This window comes from Solea solea, chromosome 5, assembly GCF_958295425.1.
Source record: "Solea solea chromosome 5, fSolSol10.1, whole genome shotgun sequence".
NCBI classification, from domain to species: domain Eukaryota; kingdom Metazoa; phylum Chordata; class Actinopteri; order Pleuronectiformes; family Soleidae; genus Solea; species Solea solea.
The window spans coordinates 20,300,986-20,328,202 of record NC_081138.1 but is presented as its reverse complement, the minus strand read 5'-3'; the positions used below and the strand labels follow the sequence as shown (position 1 = coordinate 20,328,202).

General features: G+C 40.9%; 1 protein-coding gene across 3 annotated transcripts in view; it reads right to left on the bottom strand.

Annotated features, from left to right (window-relative positions):
• LOC131459662 (AT-rich interactive domain-containing protein 3B-like) overlaps positions 1-27,217 on the bottom strand; it is a 49,054-nt gene that overhangs the window by 8,798 nt on the left and 13,039 nt on the right. For all 3 annotated transcript variants that reach the window (XM_058629685.1, XM_058629686.1, XM_058629687.1), the window contains exons 3-4: positions 15,181-15,255; positions 14,638-14,710 (exon numbers count right to left, since the gene is read on the bottom strand). In XM_058629685.1, coding sequence (XP_058485668.1) covers positions 14,638-14,710; positions 15,181-15,255 — 148 coding nt within the window. The remainder of the gene's footprint in view (positions 1-14,637; positions 14,711-15,180; positions 15,256-27,217) is intronic.

The following is a 27,217-nucleotide window of genomic DNA, read 5'->3' as shown; positions in this document are numbered from 1 at the left end:
AGTGGGAGGCGGGGGCCAGGGATTGTGACAACCTGCTAATCCATGGGCAGTGGTAGGTGGGGGGCTCCTGGATAGGCCAGTATAATGAAGCTCATTTAGAGGATTGTACTGACTAAATCCACACCCCTCTGCTGTTAGTGCTGCTGGGCTCAACACAGGGGAGTCGTACAGATCTGCCCTCATAGTTAATGCCAACCAATCCTCCAGCCCCTCCACAGGCTGCTCTTAACCCGGAATTGGACTCATTAATGACTTTGTAGAATAGCAGTGAGATCAGGCCATGAAGATTAGCCCCGATTCATTTTCTTAAATTAGCAACGCGTCTTTAAGCCACGTGCAAGGGACTAACACATGGCACATGGATGTAGGAAAAATATAAAAGGCCTTAACTAATGGATATCTTTAGAGTTAAAAGCCAAGGCCCTTTGACTTGATAGTCTTCATCAGGGCACAAATGTGTCACGAATGCCACATAAACCTCTCTGAATTGAAAGGACAATGATTATTAGGAATTTTGAAAGACTATTTCTCTTATACTTGATATGCAGCCGTTTTTATAGACATTTTGTTATTAAATTTTAGTGTAATACGCCCCATTAAATAATAATTGCAGCTGGTAATGGCCATGGTAGAACACATTTCACATTCGTGTCAGCCTGAAAACAAGATTGTATTGTCATGTGGACAACAGCAACGTTTCCAGAGCACAAGCACCAGAAATTCTTTGCTGCCAAACGCCTCGTCAGTTCTTTAATGCAGCAGTGAGCATCAATCCTGCATCAAACAATTAGTACAACTAGGAGGGTCAGAGATCAGCCAGGGGTTATTGATGTGTGAATTAAACTGCAGGTCAGCAGGAAGCCATGTTTTCATACTAGCCTGGTTGTGAACAATGAGACACAACAGCACTGGCCCCATAGTGACAGGCCAGCAGTTAGTTAGGCTTTAATCCGTGCCCATGCTTTTATTCAACTCTTCATCAGCGTCTGCTGTCACGTCAACATGAGATTTAACACATTTACAAGAAGCCATTTTGTAAAAGAACACATAGGAAAATGTATTGTACATATTGTACACAAGAGAGTGGTGCGGGGGTGAGAAGTGCATGTATGTGAGAGAGAGGGTTTCCTCATACACTTCTTAATATCCCTGGTCTATCTACAGTATGTATCCAAAGTAGACCAGAGATGGTTTTGAAACCTAAAACAGTATTAATTAGTTGGCTTGACCACATATGAAAACACTGGGAAAGCAACCTTTGATAATACCGTAATTGACCAAAAATCACATTACCGACACTTGGGCAGTTACCCAGAGAGTTTCCTAATTTAAGAGAATAAACGTGCCGCCTGCCTTTGGTGTCTAACATCTGCTCCATTTCCAACCCTGCAGACATTTAGCTCTAACAGGCTTAATTAGACGAGCAGAAAACATCCCTTTTGATCACAGCAGTACAACTCCTCTGCCTCTCCGGACTATTTTATGCACTCTGTTCTTCAGTTTTTACCGTTGCCATTGAATGCCTATTGCTTTCTTCTCTTTAGCTAAGACAACACAAGAATCGCTGATACAAAACTGCTTCATGGCAGACGGTCATACAGCCCTCAAGTAGGCAACTATTGGGTATTTCATTTCTCTGTAAGGCCATGATTTGTCTACTTGGCTACTCTGAGCCAATCTGTAATTGGCTGCAGGCTTCACCTCCCATCATCCTTTGCCCCGGACTGATTTTCCCCCAGGGACAGGGCCATCAGGAGCCTAGTGATTAATGGCACCAGGGGTCAGAGTTCACACTGGTGGGAAGTGCCGCGGCCGAGGGCCCCTGAACCACTCCCTAAGTCTTTCCTCTGACTTCCACTGTGAACACTAGAGCCACACAGCCAGCCATCAAATGGCTAGACTTCAAATGATAAGAGATATAGATACACAGTCTGACAGAGGAGGACAAGAGCAATGAGTCTAACTGAAATGGACAGTTAAAAAAAATAGAGACAGACTCCCAATCTTAAGTTTGACAAAGACTGGAAATATCGAACTCTGATACTGGACGACAGAGCTGAAATTCTCAGCAGATGATCAATTATCTTTATATTTGATAAATGCCATGCCTGTGATGATTTCCCAGATGGGTAAAAGTCATTTACAGCGTTCGCACTGGGGGGGGGGAAATATGATTCTTAACTGACATACAGCACACAAGACACATTCTTAAAAAGTATATTGTTCAGTTAAACATGTAATCGAGTAAAAAGCCTTCCATCATTTCAGAGACATTCATTAGCCATAGATAACTTGACCGAACCAGCGATAAAAACAGACAGAATCAAACATTTCCCGTTCATGCTACTGTCCCATCTTTCCATCTCAATGTGAGGACAAAAAAAGAGGTTGTTTTATCTGACCCCTGACCTACTTTTAGCAGGAAACAGCTGTTCACATTAAAGAGTCTCTATAATAAATCAATTGGGTGTCCCTGACGCCAGTGGTGGTAAATTAAATATCGCTGACTTCACATGATGGACATTTTTTTTAAATAATTGAGTTACAGAGCGACAGCCTTCCAGCGGACGACACACAGGAAATGAATTTTTTACTGAATGAGCATCGGTTGGTGTGAGGTTTCACTAGCATCTACAGTGAAGGAAGACGAGAAAAAGGAGACGAGGAGGAAGGAGAAGAGGAGGAAACAAAACATCTTTGTGACGTAACACAAATAGAGCCACAGAGAGAGAAAAAAGATAAGAAAACAGGCATTAGGAGAGAAATACTTTTTGCTGCCTTTAGGAGGTAGGGAAGGGAGGAGGGAATGAAGGAAGGGGGAGGTGTAGTAGCCAGCCAGCTGAAGAAAGACTGGATTACTGCTGTAAGGAAGGTGTCAGCCAACACAAACAGCCCCTGGCTTCACGGCAGTGTCTGAGTCCTTTCAGAGCACCCACAAGCCAGCCACCCACGCCTACCACCACCCCCCCGTCCCTTCAGCAGCCACCACATATGATCAGACCAAAGCTGAATGACATCTTACTGTCTGGACCATTTCCTCAGTCTACTTTTTTTGATGCAAATCTCTAATCCCAAATGAGTAAATGATTTGCTGTCGTCTATGAATTCTGCATTAAAGTGTGTTGAGATTATATATTGTTTGACAGCATAAACAGCACCACTGAAAACTGCTGCTTTTGAACTAGCCCAAGAAGTGCTAATTTCAAAGAACCCCTGCTCAACACAGTCAGGTGTTATCTTTTGTGTAAGTCTAAATACTTACCACTTACGCTCGATAATATTATATTACATACAACGTTCTCCTTTTAGGAAACAGTCAAGGGTTACTAAACCCTAACCCTAGGTGACGTAGATGTGTTTTGATCTACCCTGAGGTATTCAGTAGTTCTTTTTATTTTAGAAATATCACAACAGAGCAGCCCAAACCATTCACTAACAGTGAGGCAAAAGACACTGACAGAAGAGACGGGTGTCTGGGCTCCACATGCTGGAAGTTTACTTTATGTCGGGCAGCCCCTGGCTGTTTAGTTTATATGTTCATAAGTCAGGGCAGCATATTGTCAGGACCCTGCTCTATGCTGGGGCATGTTTGTTTTATTTTTGATGCATGACCAGGGACATAAAAGGTAAAAAAGCCTTGAGTGCATGGAATTTGCTATCTTTAGTCCAGGCAGAGCCACCACTCGCCTGATGGACCAATTCATATCAAGTGCTGTAACGTTACGCTACAGATACATTGCTATTCCAAGCATGAAGCTCATGCCACAGCTGATGGAGACAGAGAGAAGGGAAGGCAGGAACTGTCATCCAACATGTTGGTCGATATGCTCTATAATGTTGGCTGCATAGGTTTCTTTCACGTCATGTCAATAAAGTGCAATTAATGAAGATTGACAGAGGGAGAAAGGCACAGAGACAAAGACAAACAAAGAGAGGCTAGACAGGAAAAGACAAAGAATTAATAATGACTTTGCTTCTGTCGACTGTACATAACCATAATGTTAAAAACGAGAAAAACATCTTTGTGAAAATATCTGCAATATAATAATATATTAACAAAGAAAGTCCCTTTAGGTAAGATTTTCCAAAAACGTAACCACATCTAACACAGATACACAGAGAAGGAAGACTGGCTCTTAAGTAAAAATGATTACAGTAAGCAGGCAGCCAGTGTGTTTAAGAAGCTGTCCTCTGTGTACCGTCTTTGCCTTTAGCCTGTGGTGTAAAACATCGCAAACTTGGCAAGGGTCCAAACAACAGCCAAAAGCTGTAAATCTCAGCGGGTGCTGTTTTCACACTGGGGAGATTCGAACTACAAATAATGACACAAGTGCGATTTTGCAACAAATCTCTGCTTTGATACAATTTGAAAGGATTTCTACATCTTTAAAACAATTTAGTCCAACCTTGACATTTATGACTGTCATCCCACTCAAGGCATCTTGGAAAAAAGATAGAGACATGAATAGAGAAAAAGACAGAAAAAGAGAGGGAAATATGACTCCTACTCCGCGGGTCATGAAGATGGGTCACCTGGTGAAATGGAGGGGGAGGGGGATTGAAAAGGTTGGACGACGTGAAAAGTGAGATGGCCTCTCTAACTGTAACCCAAGTCTCCTCAATCCACAGAGACCAAAGCAGATCAGCTAACCAGACCCCAATCAACACCAATACGAACAAGGGTTCATGAATTTGGACAGTGAGATGGTTAAATGAATGTGTCTTATGCCACATGTTTAAACGGGGTCACTAGTCTTTCAATATCTGGAGGATCTCAGAAAGTGTGTGTGACATGGGAGAGATGTAAACCAGACAAGGAAACTGTTGATTTTCCCATGATGTCTGTTCATATTAGTCAAAATTCATATAGAAACTGGACCAACTGCTTTGCTGGGCAAGTAAACCAATCACTTGCATTGGCAAGTGATAAAATGGCATTATCTTTTTGAGAAAACCCATATATGGATATTATACAGATGGACATCGGATTGACTTAATTAGCTTGATAGATGTCTGACTTGAGCTCTTCTCTGCTCTTTTGTGCTTGATAAAAAAGAGGGGTGGTGGTGAGACAGATCTGCCAGATAATGTTTATGCATCGAGACACTAGAGTTTCAGGTTATTCCTCTTCGTGTCTTGTATATGGTTAAATGACTCCACCCTGCTGCCATATTTTGAAGGTTACCAACCAGTATCTGGGAATGTTTGTCTTCAGTAAACATTTAGTTGTTCAGTGAAAAACTGCAGGTGGTTGATGAACTAGCCAGAGGGCAGTGCTCCCAGTGTGTTATTGTGAGGAAGGCATTCTGGACGCTTCACGACAAATCAATCAGACGGTAAAAATATAACATCTTCTTCTAATGACTTGATGTTTTCAGCACCACAGGTCATATGTCGTCACAAAAATGAGTGCGAATACTAACGGTTGTCGCACTGCTCACAAATCAGCGATGTAATCAGTATGTCCACATCCTAACTGCACACTTCTGGTAAGGTTTTCTTACTGTCAAGAGAGTACTGTCTTTACTCTTATTGCTGATATAATACCAGAGTTGGCCTTATTGTTCATCTACTTTGTTTTCTAGAGATAACTTTTTGAACATATTCAAATATATACAAATTTGAAATTAACCTTGTATATTACCATATCCATATGCATATATTTCACCCCTTCATGTGAAGGACAGTGTATCTCTACTAATTTCAGCCGGCTTTTAAGATCCAAGCTGTGAATGCAATTGGTCTAAAAGCACATTTTTGGAAAGTGAAAATGATATGAGACTTTAATGATTTGATTTTAATGATTTTAATGACAGCTTTGCCACAGACGAAATTTTCATGTCTATTGCATTAGACACTACACATGAAACCCTTATTAAGAGAACATGTTCTGGCAGAGCACATCATGTGAATAATGCCTTTTTGTTATGCAATTTAAAACTGTCCAGCATTGTCAAATATAATGGTTTGACCTCTGCTCTATATTCACATATGTGTGGAAGATTGAGTGGGAGAAAAGCAACCCAACAGTTTGCCCCTGTAAACAGCCATCTCTGATCTTTGCAGAAATGTTAAGAATGTATGTCACAGCGACATGACAACGGTATGTTCTGTGCATCATAGAGGAAGTGACTCTCACATTCACTGCAGATTCATTTTATTAAGTTGCAATGGTCAGGGTTAACACTTTCCACTCTAGTAGCATGAAACTGTGGTTAAAAAAATGAGACAGACAGAGAGAGAGAGAGAGAGTGAGTGAGAGAGGGTAACAGGGAAGTGTATACAAAGGTTAAGCAAACGACTTATTCACATAAAATGACAATAATGGAGAGACTGATGAACACACATAATAACTAAATAAATAAATAAATAAATAAATAAATAAAAGAAAACGTTTAAGTTCTCAATGTAATAATGGTGATCAATGCTTTATGAGGTTGTTACTAAATTGTTTTTAACAGCAAGTCAAATCGCCATCAAAATATCACAGTAGGATAAGTCCCTTTCATTTAATTCAGTGCTACTAGCTGGTCTCACTCCACTGCTGTTATTGTGGTGTGTGTTTTAAAGAATAAGTAGGTGACAGTGATGTCTTCAGTGGCAGGTGCGGCATTGACAGAAGGGGCTCTCTCGTCCTTCCAGTGAGTCTTATAGCACAGCTAACTGCTTCAATCAATGGACACCCTGCACTGACAGATAAAGCCATCAACTGACAAACCCCATTTGGGGACCAGCACCACTGATCAATACAGGAGACATGAGCTGCTATAAGCCGTGGAGAAAAAGGAATATGTTGAAATGATTGCTGGGGGGTTGTACACTCATCTCGGAAATTTTAACTCCCATCAATGCTAATTACTTTTGGCCTTTGGAATCCATGACAGTGGGTCATACATTTAGCTTTCAGGGATTTAGCCGATGCTCTTAATGCAAAGTGACTTAAAATTAGGTCAACAGTAGAATATGCTTTGACTCCCACATTACAAACAATTGATTGAGAAGAGATTTAAGAATGCAAAGGAGACCTCACCCAAGGTTTTGAACCCTTAAAACCCCTACCAAGTGGAATCACGCCTCATTAAAGGAATAATGAAATGACCTGATATGTATACGACATTATACATATCAATGAAAATGTCACTGGAAAGTGGCAATAGTGTCTGTGTGTCACGTCCATTTCATCCTTCAAATAAAGTATCATGTTTTCCACTGAGCCCCTTTGCACTCAGATATGATACTGTGTGGCTTATGCAACACTGCTGCAGACCAGCACTGGAAGTGAGCTCAGAGCTATTGTACTGGTATAGGACTCCTCTGGGGGCTGTAATGCATTTCATACCATCCATCACAGGGATGAGGGGGGCCAGGAAACATTGCTTTAAGAGCACACACAGGACACAGATGGAGAAGCAAGACACACAGATATGCAGAGATAGCAAAAGTTGTGGGACAGTTGTTCATTACAGGAGAATTGCCTTTGGGAACAGCTATGTGATATTAGAAAGTGGGGAAACAGTAAATGTCTCATTTAATAAATTACTGTAGGCAATCTAGTAGATTACATCTAGTTGCACCGGTTTCGCAATTCAAATACTACTTAATGAATTTGTCTATCTACTACCGCCATTGATCTAATTGAATATTGCATCACCATTTTTTTCTAGCCTTCCATCCAGGATTGGGGTTTTTTGTGTGCGTCACTCATATGCCTTGAAATGTTTTATTTAGTCCGATTTGATTTGTCACACTGGTCTTTTACCATCTGCACATTTCCCAGTTGAGTGTCTGATTGCCCTGTCTGTGTTGTACAGTATTTGCAAATGCACTAAGTTGAGGACTTAATGAGATGCATGGATGAACTGAACAGCCAGTGATATTTTTACCCTGACAGATGACCTTGCTCGGAAGCATGAGGCCTGCACTGGTCGTAGTCCCTGATCAGTTACTTATGAGCATGGTGATTAAGAATCTTTCAGCTCTGCAGCTTAGAGACTTAAATCCCTGTACAGTATGGTCGTAATTAAAGATGGACAGCACAGTGGCAATCCTGGGCTGTAAAACAGCCGGGCTAAATGAGTGAGGAAATCAAGAGGAAGTGGTTCTGGCTGGGGGTTGGGATCAAGAGACAGAAAGTGGAAGAGACACAAAGACCAACAAAAAAAAAAGTGTTAAGATTTTAATCTGAAATCCTAAGACGTCTTTATGTTATGAAGGAACTGTATAACTATTAAGTTGTGCTTGCTTTTTAGCAATGGGCTGTAATTTGCTAGCCATTGGGTGGAGTTTACAGAAGGCAACAATAATCTCAGCCCTAAATAAGTTTCTCACAGTAACCATACAATCTTTGATCACAAATGCAGGAAAGGATATGTCCAATGAGAACTGCAATTCTGCTTTGGGGCAATGATTAGAAAGCAGTGGTTGGGATGTGTATCATTTGGGTTCCCACCATTTCCTGAGAGTAGAGGCCCTTTGCTACCAGTGCTACCTGATTATCTTTCTGTCTGGTTGGAGAACTTCTTCAGGCTCAGCCACTGACAAGGGACTTTTAAGGGGAAATTAAAGAGTGTGGCCTTTTTTTCCCCCAACACAAGCTGGCAGATGCCTCCCTTAACCTCCTTTTCCTCAACCCGGCACCCCTGTCTGCCCTTGTCTCCTACTGTGGTTTCCATGTCTGCTCTCTTCATCCTTCATCCACTCTTTTCACCCTTTTCACACATAGAGACACGCGACTGTCACTCCCTTGTCTGCCATCCTTCAACGCTGCCCTATCAAAAAGGTTGGCCCCTACTTATATGGAGATCATTAATCATCCCATGTTGGACAGGAGGCCCCTTAATCCAACCCCTCCCCCCGGCCTCACCAAGCAGGCCACAGCATGGGCCTCCGCCCCTATCCCCCATGGTGTTATCAAGTTTCAGTGGTTGTAACTGTAGCACAATAAACAGAGAGGAAGGAGAATGGGGTGACGGCAATGGAGGAGGACAGAAACAGAGACAAAATGTATTTTTCCAAACAACAACTTATTGGTACATTCATCTTGGTTCTGGAAAACAACATTAATATTTGAGAAATGCATCTGTCAGATTATAGAAACTTTGATTAAGTTAATTAATTTAGCAGATATATGTGTTTACATTTGTTTAATAGTGGTCAGGTCAAATGATTGGTCGGTAATGAAAATGGTTTCACTGACTAAAATGGGGCTGCAATACCCACTGTTTTTGTAGTTAGACCAACCAGGTTCTGCCATTTTCCAGAAGTTGTGTGGTGTCACCTAGAGGAAAAGGGGCCGTATCAAAGAGCCAGAGAATGTTCCTATTGTAGTGAGGTGTTTGTACAGACGGCCCGCCTGTTACGAGGGCCAGTGCGAGGCTGACCAGGGGAGTAATATAATGCATACATGGATTCCCCAGAGCCCATTCATGGTGTAATTGGTGTGGACAGAGCTCTTGGTCTCAGGGATACAGTTAGGGAACTTCCTCCAATGTCCTACTGTGAGGCCAGTTTTTGCACACCTCAAATGCAACAAAAAAATAATATCTTGAATAACTTGGACATAAAAGAAAAATAAAATTAATTTAATGGACATTGTGTATTGGTAGTAGTGGTCTACGTTCCTCATCTTCTCTGTGGCAAACTAAAGGTTGCAGAGAGAAACATTTTTAATTAAGAAAATATTCTATAACTTAATTATAACTCAACACCAAACAAAATACCCATTTGCTACAGCTGAAATCATTTCTGGTAGCCTCTGTGATGCTTGACAGGAACAAACAGAGCACAGCCACCAATGGTGGGTTTGACTGTGGAGATAAGAAGAACAACATCTTCATTAAAGTCACTACTATCTCACCTTCCTTCCCTCGAATTACATTTTTCCAGCCCCAACAAGGCCACAATGATTTAATGACACAATCAAGTGCAGCTTACCACTTTATTAACAGACCATCAACAGACCTAAATCTTCTACATGGGGATTTCCACCTGAAATAACTCTGAAGCCGTGATATCACACCATGGGGTCCTATTTAAGCTGAATCTACACTTCCCATGAAGAGTGTCACACTGGGGTGGATCTGCAACATGTGAGGCATTCTGGCTGGTGCATGAGGAGATAAAACACTTGTTTTAACCCCCGTTACACCCTCCCTTCTCAACTGGTGATTTCACAGAACAGAAGTCTCTCTCTCTCTCGCTCTCTCTGTCCGTCTCTCTCTCTGTCTCTGTCCATCACAGTCTGTGGCCATTAATCATCTCAAGTGGACAGCGCTGACAGGCAGTTGGCTGCATCACTCTTATTTTCTTCCCCTTTTTTTTGGCTTTATAAAGAGCAGACCATAGATCCCGCAGCCGCACTTACTGCTCCCACCTCCACTATCTCTTCACAACCCAACCTCCTGCTCCACAACCTCACATCACAGATGAGAAAGTCGCCGGGTGTCAAACCAAAACAAACAATCACCCATCTGCTTCACTGAAATCTATGAGGTGGTTAATGGCATGAAGCCAGCTTTAAAGCTTTTCTTTGTGCTCCCAGTGGTGGTGAAACAGCAAAACCTGTACTGAAAAAAAGATGAACAGTAATCTTGATGTAATTTATGGAGGCTACTCTCCACCCATGCTCTAGGACATTATTATTACATTTACATGTTAAGTCATAATAAGATGATGCTTTTTTTCTGCAGCAAACCTCAAGAGATTCTCCACTTGAATACGGCTGAGTGTCTCTGAAACTACAAGTAACCAATAGCATGGAGGTCAGTGGTTAAAGCACAAGTGGGCATAGCAACAAACAAAAATGATTGTGACTCTCCAATGATCTTATATGACATAGCAGCAGTCAACAAAGACACAAGGGGTAAAAGTAGAGCGGGTATGTATGTACTGTATGTCTTCTGCCATTTTTAAAATGTGCAGCCCATCAATGGGCCCCATTACGCAAAAAAAGGATTTAGGACAGCTGCTAAAATTCCTAAACCATTAACACACACACACACACACACACACACGCCTGTTTTGAAGCGCACAGGCAGGAAATGGGAATCCCTTGTAAGTTTTCCTTCCGCTGTTGCTTTCCTCTCAAGGCCTAGAGGCCCCACAACGAGGTGGGAAAAGCACTTCACCATTTGTCTCTCTGTCCACAGATTCCAATGGATTCCACTTCACCTCACTATCTGCCACACACACACACATCACAACATGCAGTACTATCTGGCTATGGTCTGTCAAATAAAGAAAGTATTTTACTACGTACATCAACAATTTAATCGGCTCTCTTAAAAATGTCACATAATGCAAATTCTTACTAGATGCTATTCATTTGAAAAAAAAAAACCCACATGCAATCATTGTCCATGTATCTATAGAGTTACAAAGAAGCGGGGGGGGGGGGGGTAAACAAACAGTAATTACAGGGTGCCAAGAAGGACTTGCCATTTAGCTCATACACAAAAAGCTAATGGGGAATCCTGCCAAGCAATTTGTTCAGTTGTGATTAAAGCCTGCTTCACACTAGGGCTGCAATGATGAATTGATTGCTCAATTAATCAGCAACTATTTTGATAATTATCAGTTTGAGGTTTTTGTTTTTTTAATAATCAAAAGTTCACAGATTTGTCACCATCTTAAATGAATATTGTCTGGTTTCTTTGCGCCATATGACAAAGAATTCATGAAAACGGAATAATCTTGGTTTGGGAACAAAATGAGACATTTGTCTGATACGACTCATGCCACCCTGGCAAAGCGGAGACCAGGACAATGTGATAGTGGCTAAACCCAAACAGGAATACAACAGTAGTGTATCAGATCAACAAAAGTTCAGCATGTAGACGTGAAACCAAGCTAAATTCACTGTTTTCACAATTCCCTGTGTCACTCCTTAGGTGTTTTTTTGTGACCACATGTGTTTTTGTGATGTGACACGCTCGTGTAGTGAGTAACTCCCTCCCTCACCCCTTAGTTTGGCACTTAAAGTGCGATCACGTGACAAAATGTTGTGTGATGTGGGACACACAGCAATCCTCCGACTCTAAAGTCGTGTAGTGTGAACTCAGCTCTATGGTTTGAAAAAGCAGAGGTCATCAGCCAAGTGCTTCTTGTCTTACAGGTGTTGGAGGTGGATGAGGTGAACTAATATCCTATACACCTGTGGTGCAGCTGCACCAGGTTCTCAGTGCCAATATTAATGTTGCTGCCTCTATGTTTTAAGCATGATTGCTGTAAATGTTCACCTTTATGACCATCTTTTGAAACAACCAGACTACCATCATTATTACTTCCACCATATTCTTTTTCTTTGACTCAAACCTGTCCATTATACATGAGCATTCTAGAGGGAGACACAGTTACATTTGTTACAACCTCTGTCGAGCACTGACCCTTGCACTCACGACTGGTCACTTGTACTAATGATGATACAGGAACATGATCCATGCCAGATCCACACAAGCTGCTTCCAATTGCACTCATTCTATGTCACTCGGGAAATGCAATTTATCGAAACAAACACGATAATTGTCAGATTCAAGTCGTGATTTTTCTCCTGAAGACACTTCATTTTTTTAATACCCTAATACACCTTTTCTGAATTTTTGAGTTTTTAAAACCAAGTGACAGAACCCGTTTCTTAAGATTCTTAAAATTAACTTAAGAAAGAAGTTAATGTTGGCTGAAATAAATTAAACCATTTTCTGTTGTTGTCATTGGTGAGTGTAAATTTAGTGAAAACAATGGTGACATGGTGAACTGCTATCAGCTAGTTATCTCCTGTCAAGTAGTATTTTAGTGAGCTTGATGGATTTCTCTGTCTGACCAGCGTGAGTAAAGGGTCAGTCAGCCACTCCCAGCATCTGCAAATGGACAGAGATGCTAACAGGGTCCTGACAGATCCTGTCCCTCCCTCTCTCTGACTCGGCTTAATTCATCACCCGGCAAACAAGACTACTGGGTGCTACTATAGCACCAGACACTCTGAAGCTGCTGCTCGTGTGATACACACACACACACACACACACACAAGTACCCACACATGCATGTCAATGCTTATGGATCTATTTACACAAATGTATGCACCATACCATCCTCATCAGTCACAGTCTGACAAAACATACCACACATCACATATACAATCACATACATACTATATCACCCACCATAGTGTGCGACAAAACATAATGGGGAATGAGCCCGCCCACACACACGCACACCCTCGCCGAAGATCTTCACTCATCACAGCCTGTGACAAAACATAATGAAGAATGAATCGTGCACTCACTCACAGATCACACTCACACATCAGAGCGTGACAAATTCTAATGTTAAGTATGCACTACTGTAAAAACATGATGATTCACAATGGGAGGTATTGCTCAAGTCATGTTACATGCTTGGCAACAGACTTGTTTGAGTGTTGTAAGCAGTGTCAAATCAGCATGCGGTCAGCTGAGCCTGCACAGCTGTTGGTTAACTAAATAAGTTAGACTACTGCCAGATCCTCTTGGCTCTGATACTGCCCAACCAAAGGATCAACGGAGGCAGATCTCACCTGCTGACCTCTTAAGGCCTTAACTCCTGGGAAGGGAATTAGAAAAGGATTTCTAGGCCAGTGAGAGTTGCAGCATGTTTTTGTTTAAGTTGATCTGCAGCAAAGTACACAAAACAAAGATAAAACAATCAGAGACATTTTGGCTACTGAAGCCACAATGGAGTTTATTTTATCCTTACTGGCTTTTATCAATCAATTCACCAAATACACCATTCACCTTTGTTGGCTTGAAAAAAACAAAATCTATTGTGAAATCCCAGGCTCTGTGTAAAAATAGTAACCTATTCTCACAGTGAGACAGGAAATGTTTCTTAAGAAATGGAAGTCAGGTGGAATTTGCATTGTTTCGCAAAGGAAAAGGCAAATGCATATGAAAACATGTTATGGAGAATTTTAAGGCTTTTAATCCACACAAAACGGGCATATTGGGAGCCTCTATCTTACTCTTTTGCATTCACTGTCGCTATCTTCGTCATTGTTGTCTTCTTCTACTTGTAATTTGCTTTAAGATGACACATATTTATTTCCCTGGCTTGGTTCACTTTGTCGGTTTCTTTATGAACTGTACTATAATGTATGCTTGTTCAGATAAAGTGCCACATGTGGATGACGATATTTCTTTATACTATGCTGTGTTTACTGAAAACGAAAAAGAAAAAGAAAGATGGTATAGAGAAAGTTCCATGTGATAAGACCTGAAACACTGCAATTTACAATGCAAATGTTTATCTGTCGGATTCAAAACGCCCAACATGCATTTAACGTCAGGCGCAAAAGCCTTTATTTTGGAATGTATATTAAATTGTCAACAGGATATATAGTCTGAAACCAAAGAGCAAATCCAGATGTTTCAATTGGGAACCCGCTGACAAACCGTTTCCACAAAACTCCAAACATGTAAAGATATTTCAGGAAACACTCCTTAATCCCAGCAGAACCACTAATTTTAGGTGTATGCCAGACAGCTGGAAATCTAACATAAGTGAAGGAACATCTTTGCTACAAAGAACACAAGCAAAGACAGCACTGATAGAGTGAAAATGCAGCTGCTTCTTAATATGACATGCCTATCTTCAGAGCAGTCTTACCTCTTTTCTGCATGAAGGTGAAGAGATCATCCAAAAACTCCTTCCTTTTGGGGTCACTGTCGAGCTCATACAACTAAAAGAGAAAACAAAGGCTTATTGCTTCAATTATACACCATTCAGCTATTTTTACCTTCACCTTTCACCTCAACATCTCATCTCAAATTTCTGACATTTTTAGTGCACAGAAAAGAAAAATCAAACCTACAGTATTCTCAATTTTTTACATTTTAATCAGTTTTGCAATTGCATAATATCAGTTAGATAGTTCAATTAGCCTCTGTAGTGTTATTAGATACTAGTTCTTCCCCTCACACATGTGGAGAACATGCATGTCAATGGGCAGGTTGGCTTTTATCATTGTGGTGTGCACAAGAACAGAAAGATCAGTCTGTCTTCATCGGTGCTTGTTCTTTAAAGAAGACGTTGCTGAGATTTCTTCAGCGGTTGTTGTTATTGAGCTATTAAAAAATGTTATTAAGCAACCAAGTCAATGGTGTTCATCAGTGTCTTATTATTAAGTGATCAAATATTACAAGTGCTGACCTTTGCAAAGTCTCTGGAGGCCTCTCCTCTCCCTCTGCTACTGTCAGCCTCATCTGCCCAGCCTGCACTCCCATTCTACAAAAGAAACAACACAGATCAAGTCAGTGAAAACAATAGGTAGTTACAAACATGAGCAGAGCTTCAAGTCAGCAGTGACCTCAGCTCATTACCTATGAGCCTTAAAAAATGAATGCAGTTAATTATCCATCCATTTTCTACCGCTTTATCCTCCACATGAAGGTCGCGCGGAGTGCTGTGCCAACCTCAGCTGACATAGGGCGAAAGGTGGGGTACACCCTCGACAGTTCGCCAGTCCATCACAGGGCTGCAGTTGAAAATACATTTGTGGCAATTCACCTTTATTCAATCATTAGAGAAAAGGACAGAATGTGGACAGAGAAGGTGGGACAGAGTATGACAATGTAGCAAGGTCCATGGCTGCAACTGACCAGGATAAATGGCCTGGTTCCATTATCTGAGTGGTTACAAATTCTTAAGAATAGATTTCGAACTTCCGATCGGTATACAAAGATCTGATCGGGTTAACAGCAACTATTGACTAGAAAGTTCATGTCCAGACAAAAACACTGAGGGAACTCAATATGTTAGTTACCACAACTGCCAACATTCTGCATTTTTCCAGGGGTTGGAGGAGTAACCTCTGGAATCATTGTGCCCCTGAGCTCCTGTTTTCCCCTCCCCCTTCATCGTCAAACATCTCCATTTGACCTAAACCATCTGCATCTGGGCCTGCCCTGCCCCCATCCATTTCTTCCGACCCAGCTGGATACAAGGGCCCCCCATCCTTCAATCTTAATGCAGCTGTGATGGGTGGCCAAGTTCATGGAGTGTAGCTGGCTGTCAGGAGGGGCCAGGGGAGGGTGGGCTGGTCAGTAGCTTGAATGTGCGTACACACACACACAAGCAAAGGTTGATCGTGGCCGTGTGCATGTTTGTAAGTGTGGGGGGTGGCAATGGCCCCACAAGACGGGAAGGAAGGAAAATAGGGGCAGAAAGGGGTGCACGGTATGTGCCGACTAGGAATGTCTCCTAAAGACAAAACCTATAAAAGCATCAGGAATCAAAACAAGATCCGTTTGGCACAGGACGTTAATGGCTGCAGCCCGGGGTCCAGTTTCAACCAGGAGCCCATTGGTCAGTGGCAATTACATGGACTGAAATGAGAGCAGGGGGCAAAGGTTGTCAAGGCCCTTGAGAGCAAGTCATTTTCACCCTCTTATTTGCTGTATAAGTAACAGTTGTCAACATCCATTCTCCCCAAACAAACACATATCAGCCATGGAGTTGCAAACCTACTGCAAACTGTATGTTTTACGGTTAAGTTATATGCCTAAAGACTAAGTTTACACAATTAAATATCGGAAATATCTCCTTTCACACAAAATACATATTGATCAGTTCTTCTTATTGTATGAAAAGTTTTGTTATGAAATGCTTTATGTACAGTCTGTAAAAACATGTATTTGTTCAGATTGTTTAAATGAAAAAATAGTCTTTATTTCAAAACAGAAATAGTTTTTGCTTTTCAGCTTATATCCTGGTTTAAAATGATTGCTCTCCTTCCTTATCAATCATACATTTTGCTGTCAACTTGCAAGATCTATAGTATGTCATTCAGATTACAAAAGGACCATCATGTGAAGGTAAATATACAGTATATGGTACATTTGGAGGTCTTATAGACCTTTGTTCACAATTTCAACAACTCTGTTAACCTTTAACCACTATAAATGATTATAGCGGAAGATAATTCGTTTGAAGCCATATATAATCTCAAATGCTTGCTCTTGCATGAAAAAAAAAACCTTTGCATTCAGCACCTTTTATAATCACTGGATGATCTCTGTTCAATGGCTCAGAGGTCACTCTGTAAGTTTTCATTTCTTTCCCACCAACATGTAACAACAGTAGCAGGAATGTATATTTTTTAAACACAGGTCAACCTGCTAAGAAAAAAACAACTAACCACCTTCTGCATTGCCACTAGGAGTTTAAATCTCATGAATGCACTGAAAACAAGAGCAACAGATCATAAAAAAGTGCAATGAGAGCACTGACAATAACACTTATAATCGTTCAAACGAAACAATTTTAGATCTGTGCAAATCATAATGTCCACTGGACAATGTGCAGGCTCCAAACTAGACTGTCAAAATAAAGTCATGTTTGCATTATTTCCAGAGCGACTGTTGAAGCTGGAGCAGATAAAAGTCTTGATGTATATTTCAGGTCATTTGACCATTGCGTTTTCACCAGTGAGTGACAAAACAAAGGAAATGTAAAACATTATCACTTTGCCAGTCGATATGTCAATGAATTTAGCAATGTTCCATAAAACTGTAATTCCAGTTCTGTGTCCTACAGCAGCAACAATAACCTTGGCATGAATGTCAAATGTGATCAAAACTATTATCAATGACAGGATGACCTGTTTGTGTCCACATGCCAATTAAATCAAAAAGTTGTTTCGAATGCTGAATAAATCCATTTAACTGATCCTATTGTCTAACACTAACTTGCAGCGAACAACAACTGGATGTAACTTCAAGAGAACAGGCAGAAAGTGGTGAGTTACTGGCCTTTAGTGGAACACAACTGTGTTTATACATAAGCCAAATGTACACACACACATGCACACACACACACACATGCACCTCCCTAAGGGGCAGGGAGGTCAAGGTGTTCCTGACATCAACAAAGAACAAAGGTCAGAAGTGAGAGCACACTGTCCAGCCAGTGCTAGACTAGGCCTCATGCAGTAGCTGTAGTTTCTGATGTGCCTGAAATAGATCAAATACAAGTCATTCCAAATAAATGAAATAACATAATATTTGGGGAAGCAGAGATAGATGAATGCTTTAACTGACTGTTTGGGGCACACAAGATTTTAAGTTTCCATACTTAAATTTTCAAGGTTGTTCAGTGTATGTCCATGCATTTTCATTTTCAATCTAAATATCTTGTTTATCGCATCAGTTGGAGAAAACTGCAGAAGATTCCCTCTTATTTGATCTGGGGGTTTCTGTCGCTTGCCATAAGACAAAAAATTTGAACGGCATCTATAGAAAACCTGTCTTCTACCCCCAATGGTTAAAAAGAGGCACAGTAATTGGAACGTGGAGGCTGTTTATCATGAAAAGACATGTCAGCTCTTGATCTGGCACCTTGGTCAGCTGAGGAATGTTAACACTATGTAGTTTTTGTCAAGTTAGAGTGGATTGTGATGTTTTAGGACCACTCCTTATGATCATTCCCCTCAGCCCCTTCATCACATCCAGCACTCCACCCAGAAATTACTGCTTTAAAAAAAGAAATTCCCACACCCTGGTTACATTCATGATGGAGCTGTACAAGGGTTGGCTTCCCACATAAAAGTCATAATTAAGAGATATAAAATGACTGACGTGTCAAAGTTTGTGTACAAAGTGGCCCTGTTGCATCTTACATTTTAGATTTCATTTTTACATAGACATGCAAGATTATGTATGAAAATGGGGGTTTCAATTAGACCAAATGAAATTTTTAAAAAAATGTTTAAATAGAACATTAAACACAAGTTATGTCTGTGTTTGTGCATGTGTGTCAGTGTGGACGAGGATGAACACAAGCATTCTTATATTTAATCAGCCCGTGTTTCCTCTCAGTCTCCCTCTCATGCTGTTAGCAGGTTAACTAGCCAGCCGGTGGGTGGCCTAATCACATTTAAGGCCATACATGACCTACTGGCCCAGTGCCATATCAAGGATAATGATAAGGTATACTTTTTTCCCAGTTCAGATGAGCAGCCACACTTAGCCACACCATCGCTGTCTGTTGATCTTCACACGAAGACACTAAATTCTTAGTGCACTGGTTTTTGAAAAGGACAACCTTTCATCTGCAGTAAATTGACATTCTTTGCATAACCTTGTATTGGACAAACCTCGCAACACACTCTAGCTTGAATGTTGATGCATAGCCAGAGGGTAATTCTATGCAGCCATTATAGAAAGATGCCTGGAGTACAGCCACCATTTTAGTGAGACCAGGCATGCCAGAACAAGAAGGGTTAATGGCTGCTGCTTAGGGAGTGGGGGATGGATGGCATTGATTGTTCAGGATGTTGACAGCACTTCTCCAATTTGATAGTGGGGCCGTTATTACATGAAGATGCTTGTTCTTAATAAAAGCATCATGCAATTTGACTTGAGCCTTCCAGTAGCAGATTGAGGAGCTCAAATAGCAACAAGAGAGCCGAGGAAATATACCCTGCTCTCTGCTCACTTTGGCAATCATGTCGATATAATAAAAGCTGGAAAAACCCTGGATCAAGTGAATTTCCACACATGCTTTTAAGATGATCACAAGCATATTGCATACTTTGCAGGTGGAGTTGAACCTATGTGAAGTGGGTCATTTTCATATCATACATAACAGGCTTTTGACCGACCAATGGGGTGGCAAAAAAGCAGCTGAACCCCATAGCTAATCTGAAATGTCGAGTTGAAACACAAGGACGTCATATCTGTTCAAGATGTGTCACTGTGACCCTTTTCAGAACATCTGTCCTCCTGAGTGGATCACGCAATTCCGATACTATCGTTTGAGGATGCATGTGGCAACATTCCTGAGCGAGATGAATGCAATCCATCCTCAGGACTGATCAACAACATTTATATGTTTAAAATATTTATAGCAGCACGAAGAAAGCTTTGTTTCCAGTGTATTTCCAGTGCAATGCTGCAACACGTATTCATCTTTCAGTTTAGCACAGCCGTTAGTGTTGTTAAAAAAATATTTTATATACAGTCAAATGTAGGGTGTGGGAATCCAATCTCATTTCTTCATATTTTCAATCATATATTTTTTTTTATTTCATAAAGATTAGTTTGGGCTTCTTTGCCTTTATTGGACACGACAGTTATGTGTCAAATGGGGAAGAGAGAGAGGTAATGGTATATATTCATTGATATGTACATTTGTGCACTTCAATTTGGGCATTACCACTTCTCGGCTAGGCACCACATACCTTTTAATGAAGGCCAGAAAGATGCTTCTCTAAATTTTAAGGGTTGTAAACAACGGATGCAGACAAAAAATAAGCTGTAGGTAAATATTTGTCTTAATTTGAAGCACAAATGTACACACACACATTAAATGGTGACATTGCTTTGCTGGTTATATAATCAACAGGGGAAATCCTAACCATATTGTAGTGGTTATATGGCATTCAGGTCAGCATACAACTGCATTATAAACTAAATGAATGGCAACTTCAAGGCAGAAGTGTAAAAATACTGTGAAACTGCTGCGGGTCAGAGGATGTCAGCTGAGATTTGTAATGCATCTTCATTTATGTCAAAGAATGTGGTCACATGTTTCGCCAAGCCACAATGAAAGGGTTTATTTCTGACTAGGTATGAAGACGTTTTCAGGACACATTGGATGCATTCAGATTTGTACTTGGAAATGTTCAATTGTAATCTGTCCACTCGGGCCTCATGTTAATACCAGGCCTAAACGGGCTCTGTGTCCCACCCAACAAAGCTTCACATAGCAGATCAAGTCCCCAGGGCCACAGCCATTGAACAGGAGGCCCAAATCAATAGCCCTGGATGTGCAAACACGGGGAAGTCCCCAGCCCCCTCCGGACGCAATCTCACAGCTCACGTCAATACTCATCATCCTCAGTCATCTACAGCAACACCAGGGAAACTGAGATGAGGGCAGAATCATTGCTCCCAGGGTGACCTAACCCCTTCACCTCCAACAAGACAACCTAACTTTGACTAACACTGGAGGTTTCCATGGCTAACCCTCATCGGATTGCAAAACAAAACAGTGTAAAGAGACAACAATCCTAAATGAAAACAAAATAAATGCACGTACAAGCAAAATCCCCATGGTAACTCCAGGCAGTAAATCAAGGGAAACAAATGTCACAATGCTCTCACTGCAAGCTCTGCCAGACCAGACACAGAAGGGTGGCTTCAGTGAAGCCACCTTCCCCAATATTCCTGTACACCAATAACAGGACCTCACAATGCCAGGGGAGCCTCTCTCATCACACAGGTATTGTTAACATCTCATCCCTGAACCAATCTTTTTCAGCCAAAATTGCTACCTGTCAAAACAGTTCAGCAAGGGGAATCTTTTAAAAATGCACATCAGCAGTAATTTAATTACAATCAAGGCCTCCAGGCAGAAATCTGAATCACAGGAGTGGTGAATGGCAAAAAGTGGGAAAAACATCAAAACTACTCTGGGACCAGGTTCTTCCTTTTAGTATAAAGAAAATGTTAAGGCATTTGCTTTGTACACCTTTTAAATAAATAGATCTGTGAAGCAGATTATATACACAGTCAAAAGAATGTTTCTTCTTTTAGTAGAGAACTTGAGCCTTTTATTTAAGTCCATCTGCGAAGCTGCCTTTATGCTCTCAGTGAAAGTGAATCTGCTTCCTCTCAGCATGCCTCTCAAAACGAGCTTTGTGGGGGGCAGCAATCTTTAATCCAAATCAAATAATTGGGGCCTTGATCCCTCTGTGGGACACTGAGAATCATTTATAGTGCCTCCTGCCATGGGGAGGGGGAGGGGTACGACATGGTGTGTGTCGGGAGTTCAGCTGAGTGGACGGATGGCGTCCTTTATCTGCTTACTACTGTAAAGCTCTGGTTAATGATGATTTCATGTGTGAGGAGAGGGGAGTAAATCTCACTGCCACCCTGTAACGTATGATGGAGTTTGAACTTCCCAACAGATCCAGTAGTTAGTAGTTATTCTCTGCTCTCATTAAGAATTATATGGAGCATAAAAAGGTCACACATCACATGAACGCAGATCGACAACAGGACTCAGGGGCATGCTTTTCTCTGAGTGTCCAGTCACGTTTGTAGCTGGAAGAGGTTTCTGGCTCTTTGGGGAACAGACAAAGTGGCGGGGACAAGTGGCTAAATGTCCAGGGGCAGGGCATGTTGCTACCTGCCCCAGCCTCAGCGGTGCTGCACTTCTAACAGGCCACTGAAAAACAGGCCTCCAGGCATGACCAACCCTCCCTCCATTAATCACTCCAATTACAAAGCTGAAAAAGAGAAACAGAAAAGAGGGAGGTAGGGTGTCACAGGTAAATCCAGAATGAAAACAGGCAGAGTAAGGGGCTGTCCACACAAAAACACGTCTAGCTGAATTGGTGAATTGAGTTTTGGGAGCTCTGAAACACTATTTTTTGAAACTGGTCCCACAGTGGGAAAATCTCAAAATGGCATTTGCACGTAGACAACCAATACGTTACTTTGAGAAACAATGATGTCATAATCCTACCTCTCTCGTGCGCTTGTTCGGTTTATTTTCACTTTTGTAAGTATAGAACGTTTAACAAATGGTAAACGATCGAAACAAGCCCGTGACTACTTCCAGTCCATTGAGCGGTCTTCCAAAACTCAGTAGCCAATCAGCAGGCAGCTTCCTAAGGCCAGCCCATAGTCAGAATCGCAAACAAAAAAGCACGACGCAAAGAACAAATCATGAGGGAGTGCAAGCGCAAAAGAGTTGTTGCTTTTTCAGACAAATAAAACACAATATTTTTGAATGATTAAATCAATTATTTTATTTTGATTTTGTGGTTCATTTTTTGTTTGCTTGCGTCATGAAAAGTGTTCTTTGAAAATGTTGACACACCTAATTCCATATGGACACACCCTCACTTACTCATCAACACCCTTTCTCACTTGACTCAAATTTTCATGTTTACCAAGCATGTGAGCAGGAGAGCACACTGTAAACAATTAGACACTGTAAACAAGTAGAGCTTGAACAACACTACCTTATAAGAGGAAATGAAGAAGAATTATGTTAAGATTAAAACAATTTCAAGGCCAGCAATTGTTGCGACAACATTTGGATAGATTGGCTCTATTCATCAGAGGCTTATTTGAGTATGTATCCAAGCAATCTGTGCCTGTTGTACAAATGAAAATGTTTTTATAGCTAACTTTGGTGCAAAACGTCTTTTCTTTCTGAGGTAACTTTAATATATTTTCACCACTTCAATATAACAACACAGTATTAACATATATACATATATACTGTGTCAACTATGACTTCAGTCCGGCTCCACGAGAAAGACCTATGTCTGAAAGAAAGAGGTGGATCTGTATATTTAGTTCCAAGGTAAACACTTCTGTTAGTGACCAGCAAGTCTGGTTTGCCAAATAAACTGACTGCATTTGTTAAGCTCCAGCCCTTTCACCAAGACACTACATTCCACAGGCAGAGGCCCCATCCCCCATTACATGACTAGCTGGCCCCCTTTGCTCACACAAAAACGTTTATAGGCTGGTGTGGCCAGAAGTTCACACTCATTGGTTCAAAGACCCTTTCACAGGCAGAGCAAACATTTTAGTGAATTACATCTATGCCAGCTCATACAGTACTCCATATGTTAACCCTTTCAATGAGAAACTAGGCCCCAACAACTAGATTTTTCAGCTAAACTATGCTGAGGCTGGCATGGAGAGCCCTCGGTGCCACCTCACCGATTATTTGATTTTAATTTATTAGTTATACTCTTACAACAATAGACATTGGGTTGTCTTAAATATGTACACTGTCATAGTCTTACAGGGATTTGAAGCCACATAACACCACATTTTGGGGGCCCTTGTAATGAATGCTGACTTGAGTGAAAAGTTATACTGCTCCATTCAGGTCAAAGCAGCTATTAACAATTTATTCTAGGTTAAAAGCTTTGGCTAAAAATACCATGCATATCTCACATCTTTCAAGCAGCAAACATCCACTTCACCTCTATGCTAATGGCAGCTTGAGACATCACACAGACCTGATAGACTGCTATACACATTCTCATTATACCGACAGCAGCAGGAACTTGATACATTCACAATCAACAAAAAAGTCACTGTTATTAAGACACATCACATCTAATTACATTTGAAATGACAGAGGTCACAATGTCTACAGTCATATGGGTAAAAGACTTCATTGTCTGGTGTGAAGCAGAGAGGAAGAGGGTGGCTAAAAACCAGTTCCCCTATTCACAGGGATTCCTCCATCAGTGAAGTTAATGTTATGACTATCTCTCTGAATCTGCAGTATCAAATGTTCAAACCATAAATGCAATTCACAGCTTTCTATGGAGTCTAATCGATAGGGAGCGATTTCTCAGTCCAGTACCAGAGGTATCTGTTTCCTCTCAGCTAGCGTTAAGTGTGCAGGGGCATTCCACCTCTGACAGGCCAGTACCCCCCGGGGACCCAAGCTTGGATGGTGCAGCTCGTCACACATCTGGAGCTCATCTTCAGGGCCCGACAAGCTACAACATCTCTACTGGACAAGGCCAAAAAAACAGCAGCAGAGTTTCACAAAACCTTGGGAGATTTAACAGTTAGTGTGTGAACCTCCAGAGTCACTTCACTGACATTACTGTGGCAGTTACGCAATCATCAAGCAACTATTACTCGCCAGCAGCTATCACGTTCAATAGTCGTCATAGTTTGCTATGGTGTTGCAACAGTAACATTGTTTATGGTTTGTTGCACTTTTTTGACAGGTTTGAAATTAGCACACAGTAGTTTATTTCAACACTGCACTTTTCTGTAGCAGAAAAGTAATGGCAGTCGATAAGCAGAGCACTGGATATCACCAGCGGTAATGTCTTTCAGCCATTTTAGCTCTTTCTAGCAGGTAAGTACAACAAATGAACCTACAAATATATTTATCAAAAAGAGGAGTGAAATGAGATGATGTTTCACTATAGGAAAATTAGTATGGTTAAGTTGTTTTTTTTTGTGATTAATGGGTCAGGTTTTAAATAATAAGGGACCAGTGACCAGTAGGGAGAATAATTAAACCAATAAATGCAAAGACACAGCAATTCCATTGACATATTTACAAGTAAACAGATGTTTATGCAGTACATGATTCATATAGTTATTTCATCCAGCTCCTACATTACACACACTTTACAAGATGCTCAACTTAAAAATGTCTATACAAGTGATTGACTAAGGTCTCCAAATGCCTTAGATCAATTACCAGGGATAGAATAATTTATGCTCACAGTTTTGAACCAAACGATCTGATCACACATCCCATATGTGTTGTAAGCGTGGGCCTTCTTCAGGTTTTCTAATCATATTTATTAAGGGCAGGAAAACCTAAGATGTCTTTGTTTGACCAGATGGCTGGCTAATCAAGGCCAGCTCCACTGGGGGTTGGGGTATCCCAAATCTGCCACAAACAGAATTAGGCCATGTTCCACATTAATATGCTGATATTTGTCAGAAAAGATTGTTTCAGTACCTGTGTGTAACTGGCACATACTGCACACAAAGACAATGTCCTATTCTCTGATATTTCTGTTGTTAAATAAGTACAAATAAATAAATGAATGCCCTCATCACATTTAAGGATAGAGAAACAGTTCTAATAACCTTAACAATATATCTTTCTTATACTACATTCAGTGTAGACTTTGCTGTTAATAATTCAATTTTTGGTGCCACTCTTTAATCATTTACTAACATGACTTTTGAAATTATCGACTGCAGTTTACATGGTCCATAGTACTATTCACAGTGTGTTTGTCTATTAACCAGATTAGCTACAGGTCAAAGCATGATGTGGGTTTTTTTCCTGCCTACTACAGGTAGTAGATCCAACGATACGTGTGCTGGAGAGACCTTTTGCAAATTTCTGTCTAAAAGAAAAAAAAAAAAAAAGAAAACGATATCTCAAACACATATTTTACTTAAATAATGTACAAAAAATTTGAATACTAACTAATAATAGACAAGGAGTACACAGTGTGATTTATTCTGTATTCTGATGGATTAATGAATTAATGAATGAACAAAGGAATTATGAATGAAGCTAGTTAGAATAAGGATTCTTTTTTACATTGTTATTACTAGTCAATGGTTGTGGCAGAGACTACTTACCATTGGTTTCTTGTGTTTCAGGAAGTGAGCAGCTTTGGGGGTTGTGCAAGCCTAAATGTAGAACGTAAATGTTGGAAGCTGAGCTGTGAACACATTGTTTTTAGTGTAATGTGACGTTTCCTGGGCGGCAGCCAGAAACTTCTTTTTTTTCTCCCTTCCTCCTCTGCCGGTGGCTCCCTCTTACAAGCACATGATTACACTCAGCTTGTGTTTGAAGACTTGGCAGACGACCTAACCACATGCTACTATAAACTACATGGGATTTTGGCAGGTATCGCAATAAGTGTGCAGACTGAAAAGTAAGCGGGCCATAGTGAAAGTAAAGCCTCATGCATCTCTTTCCCCTCCTTCTCTTCCACATGGCCTTGTGCCAAGTCCCAGTCAGCTGCTGTGTTTACCCAAGGGCCTTGACACAGTGGCCCAGTTAGCACCTAAAAGCCCTGACACCAGCCTGGAGCTCAGCCAAGCAGTTGCAGAACACAGCCAAGAAAGCCACTAACAATAGGCAACTCTCACTCTTCAACTCCACACCTCCTCACTGCCTGGTCTTCTGTAAATGAGCATAGCATTAGCGAGAACCAAAATAAGAAAAATGTATAGTATCAGCTGTTTTAAGGCCAAACTGTGTCCAGTCAAAAAAACAACAAAGGGATTCGATCTCTATACATAATACTGTACAAGTACAGAAACAAAAAAGCAGCAACTTTTCATGCACCTACACTCACTGACTACTTTACTGAAAACACCTGTTCAACTGCTAGTTAACACAAATATCTAATTAGCCAACCACATGGCACCAACTCTACAGTAGGGCTGCTCCCCTCATAGTTGGCTAAACATTAATCAACCAGAAAAATCATTAGCTTGTGGGATTTCAATGGTCGTTTAATTGCAGGGGAAAAAACAAAACTTTATTGGTAGCTGCTTCTTGTCAAAAAAAAAAAAAAAAACTCAAAACCTACAGTATTTGGATGAAACATGTATGGCTTTAATTTGAAAGGACGTACATGTGACAGGACGTGGTCAAACAGTTCATTATACAGTATGCTGGGTAAGAACTCTGAAGTGTTGGATCATTT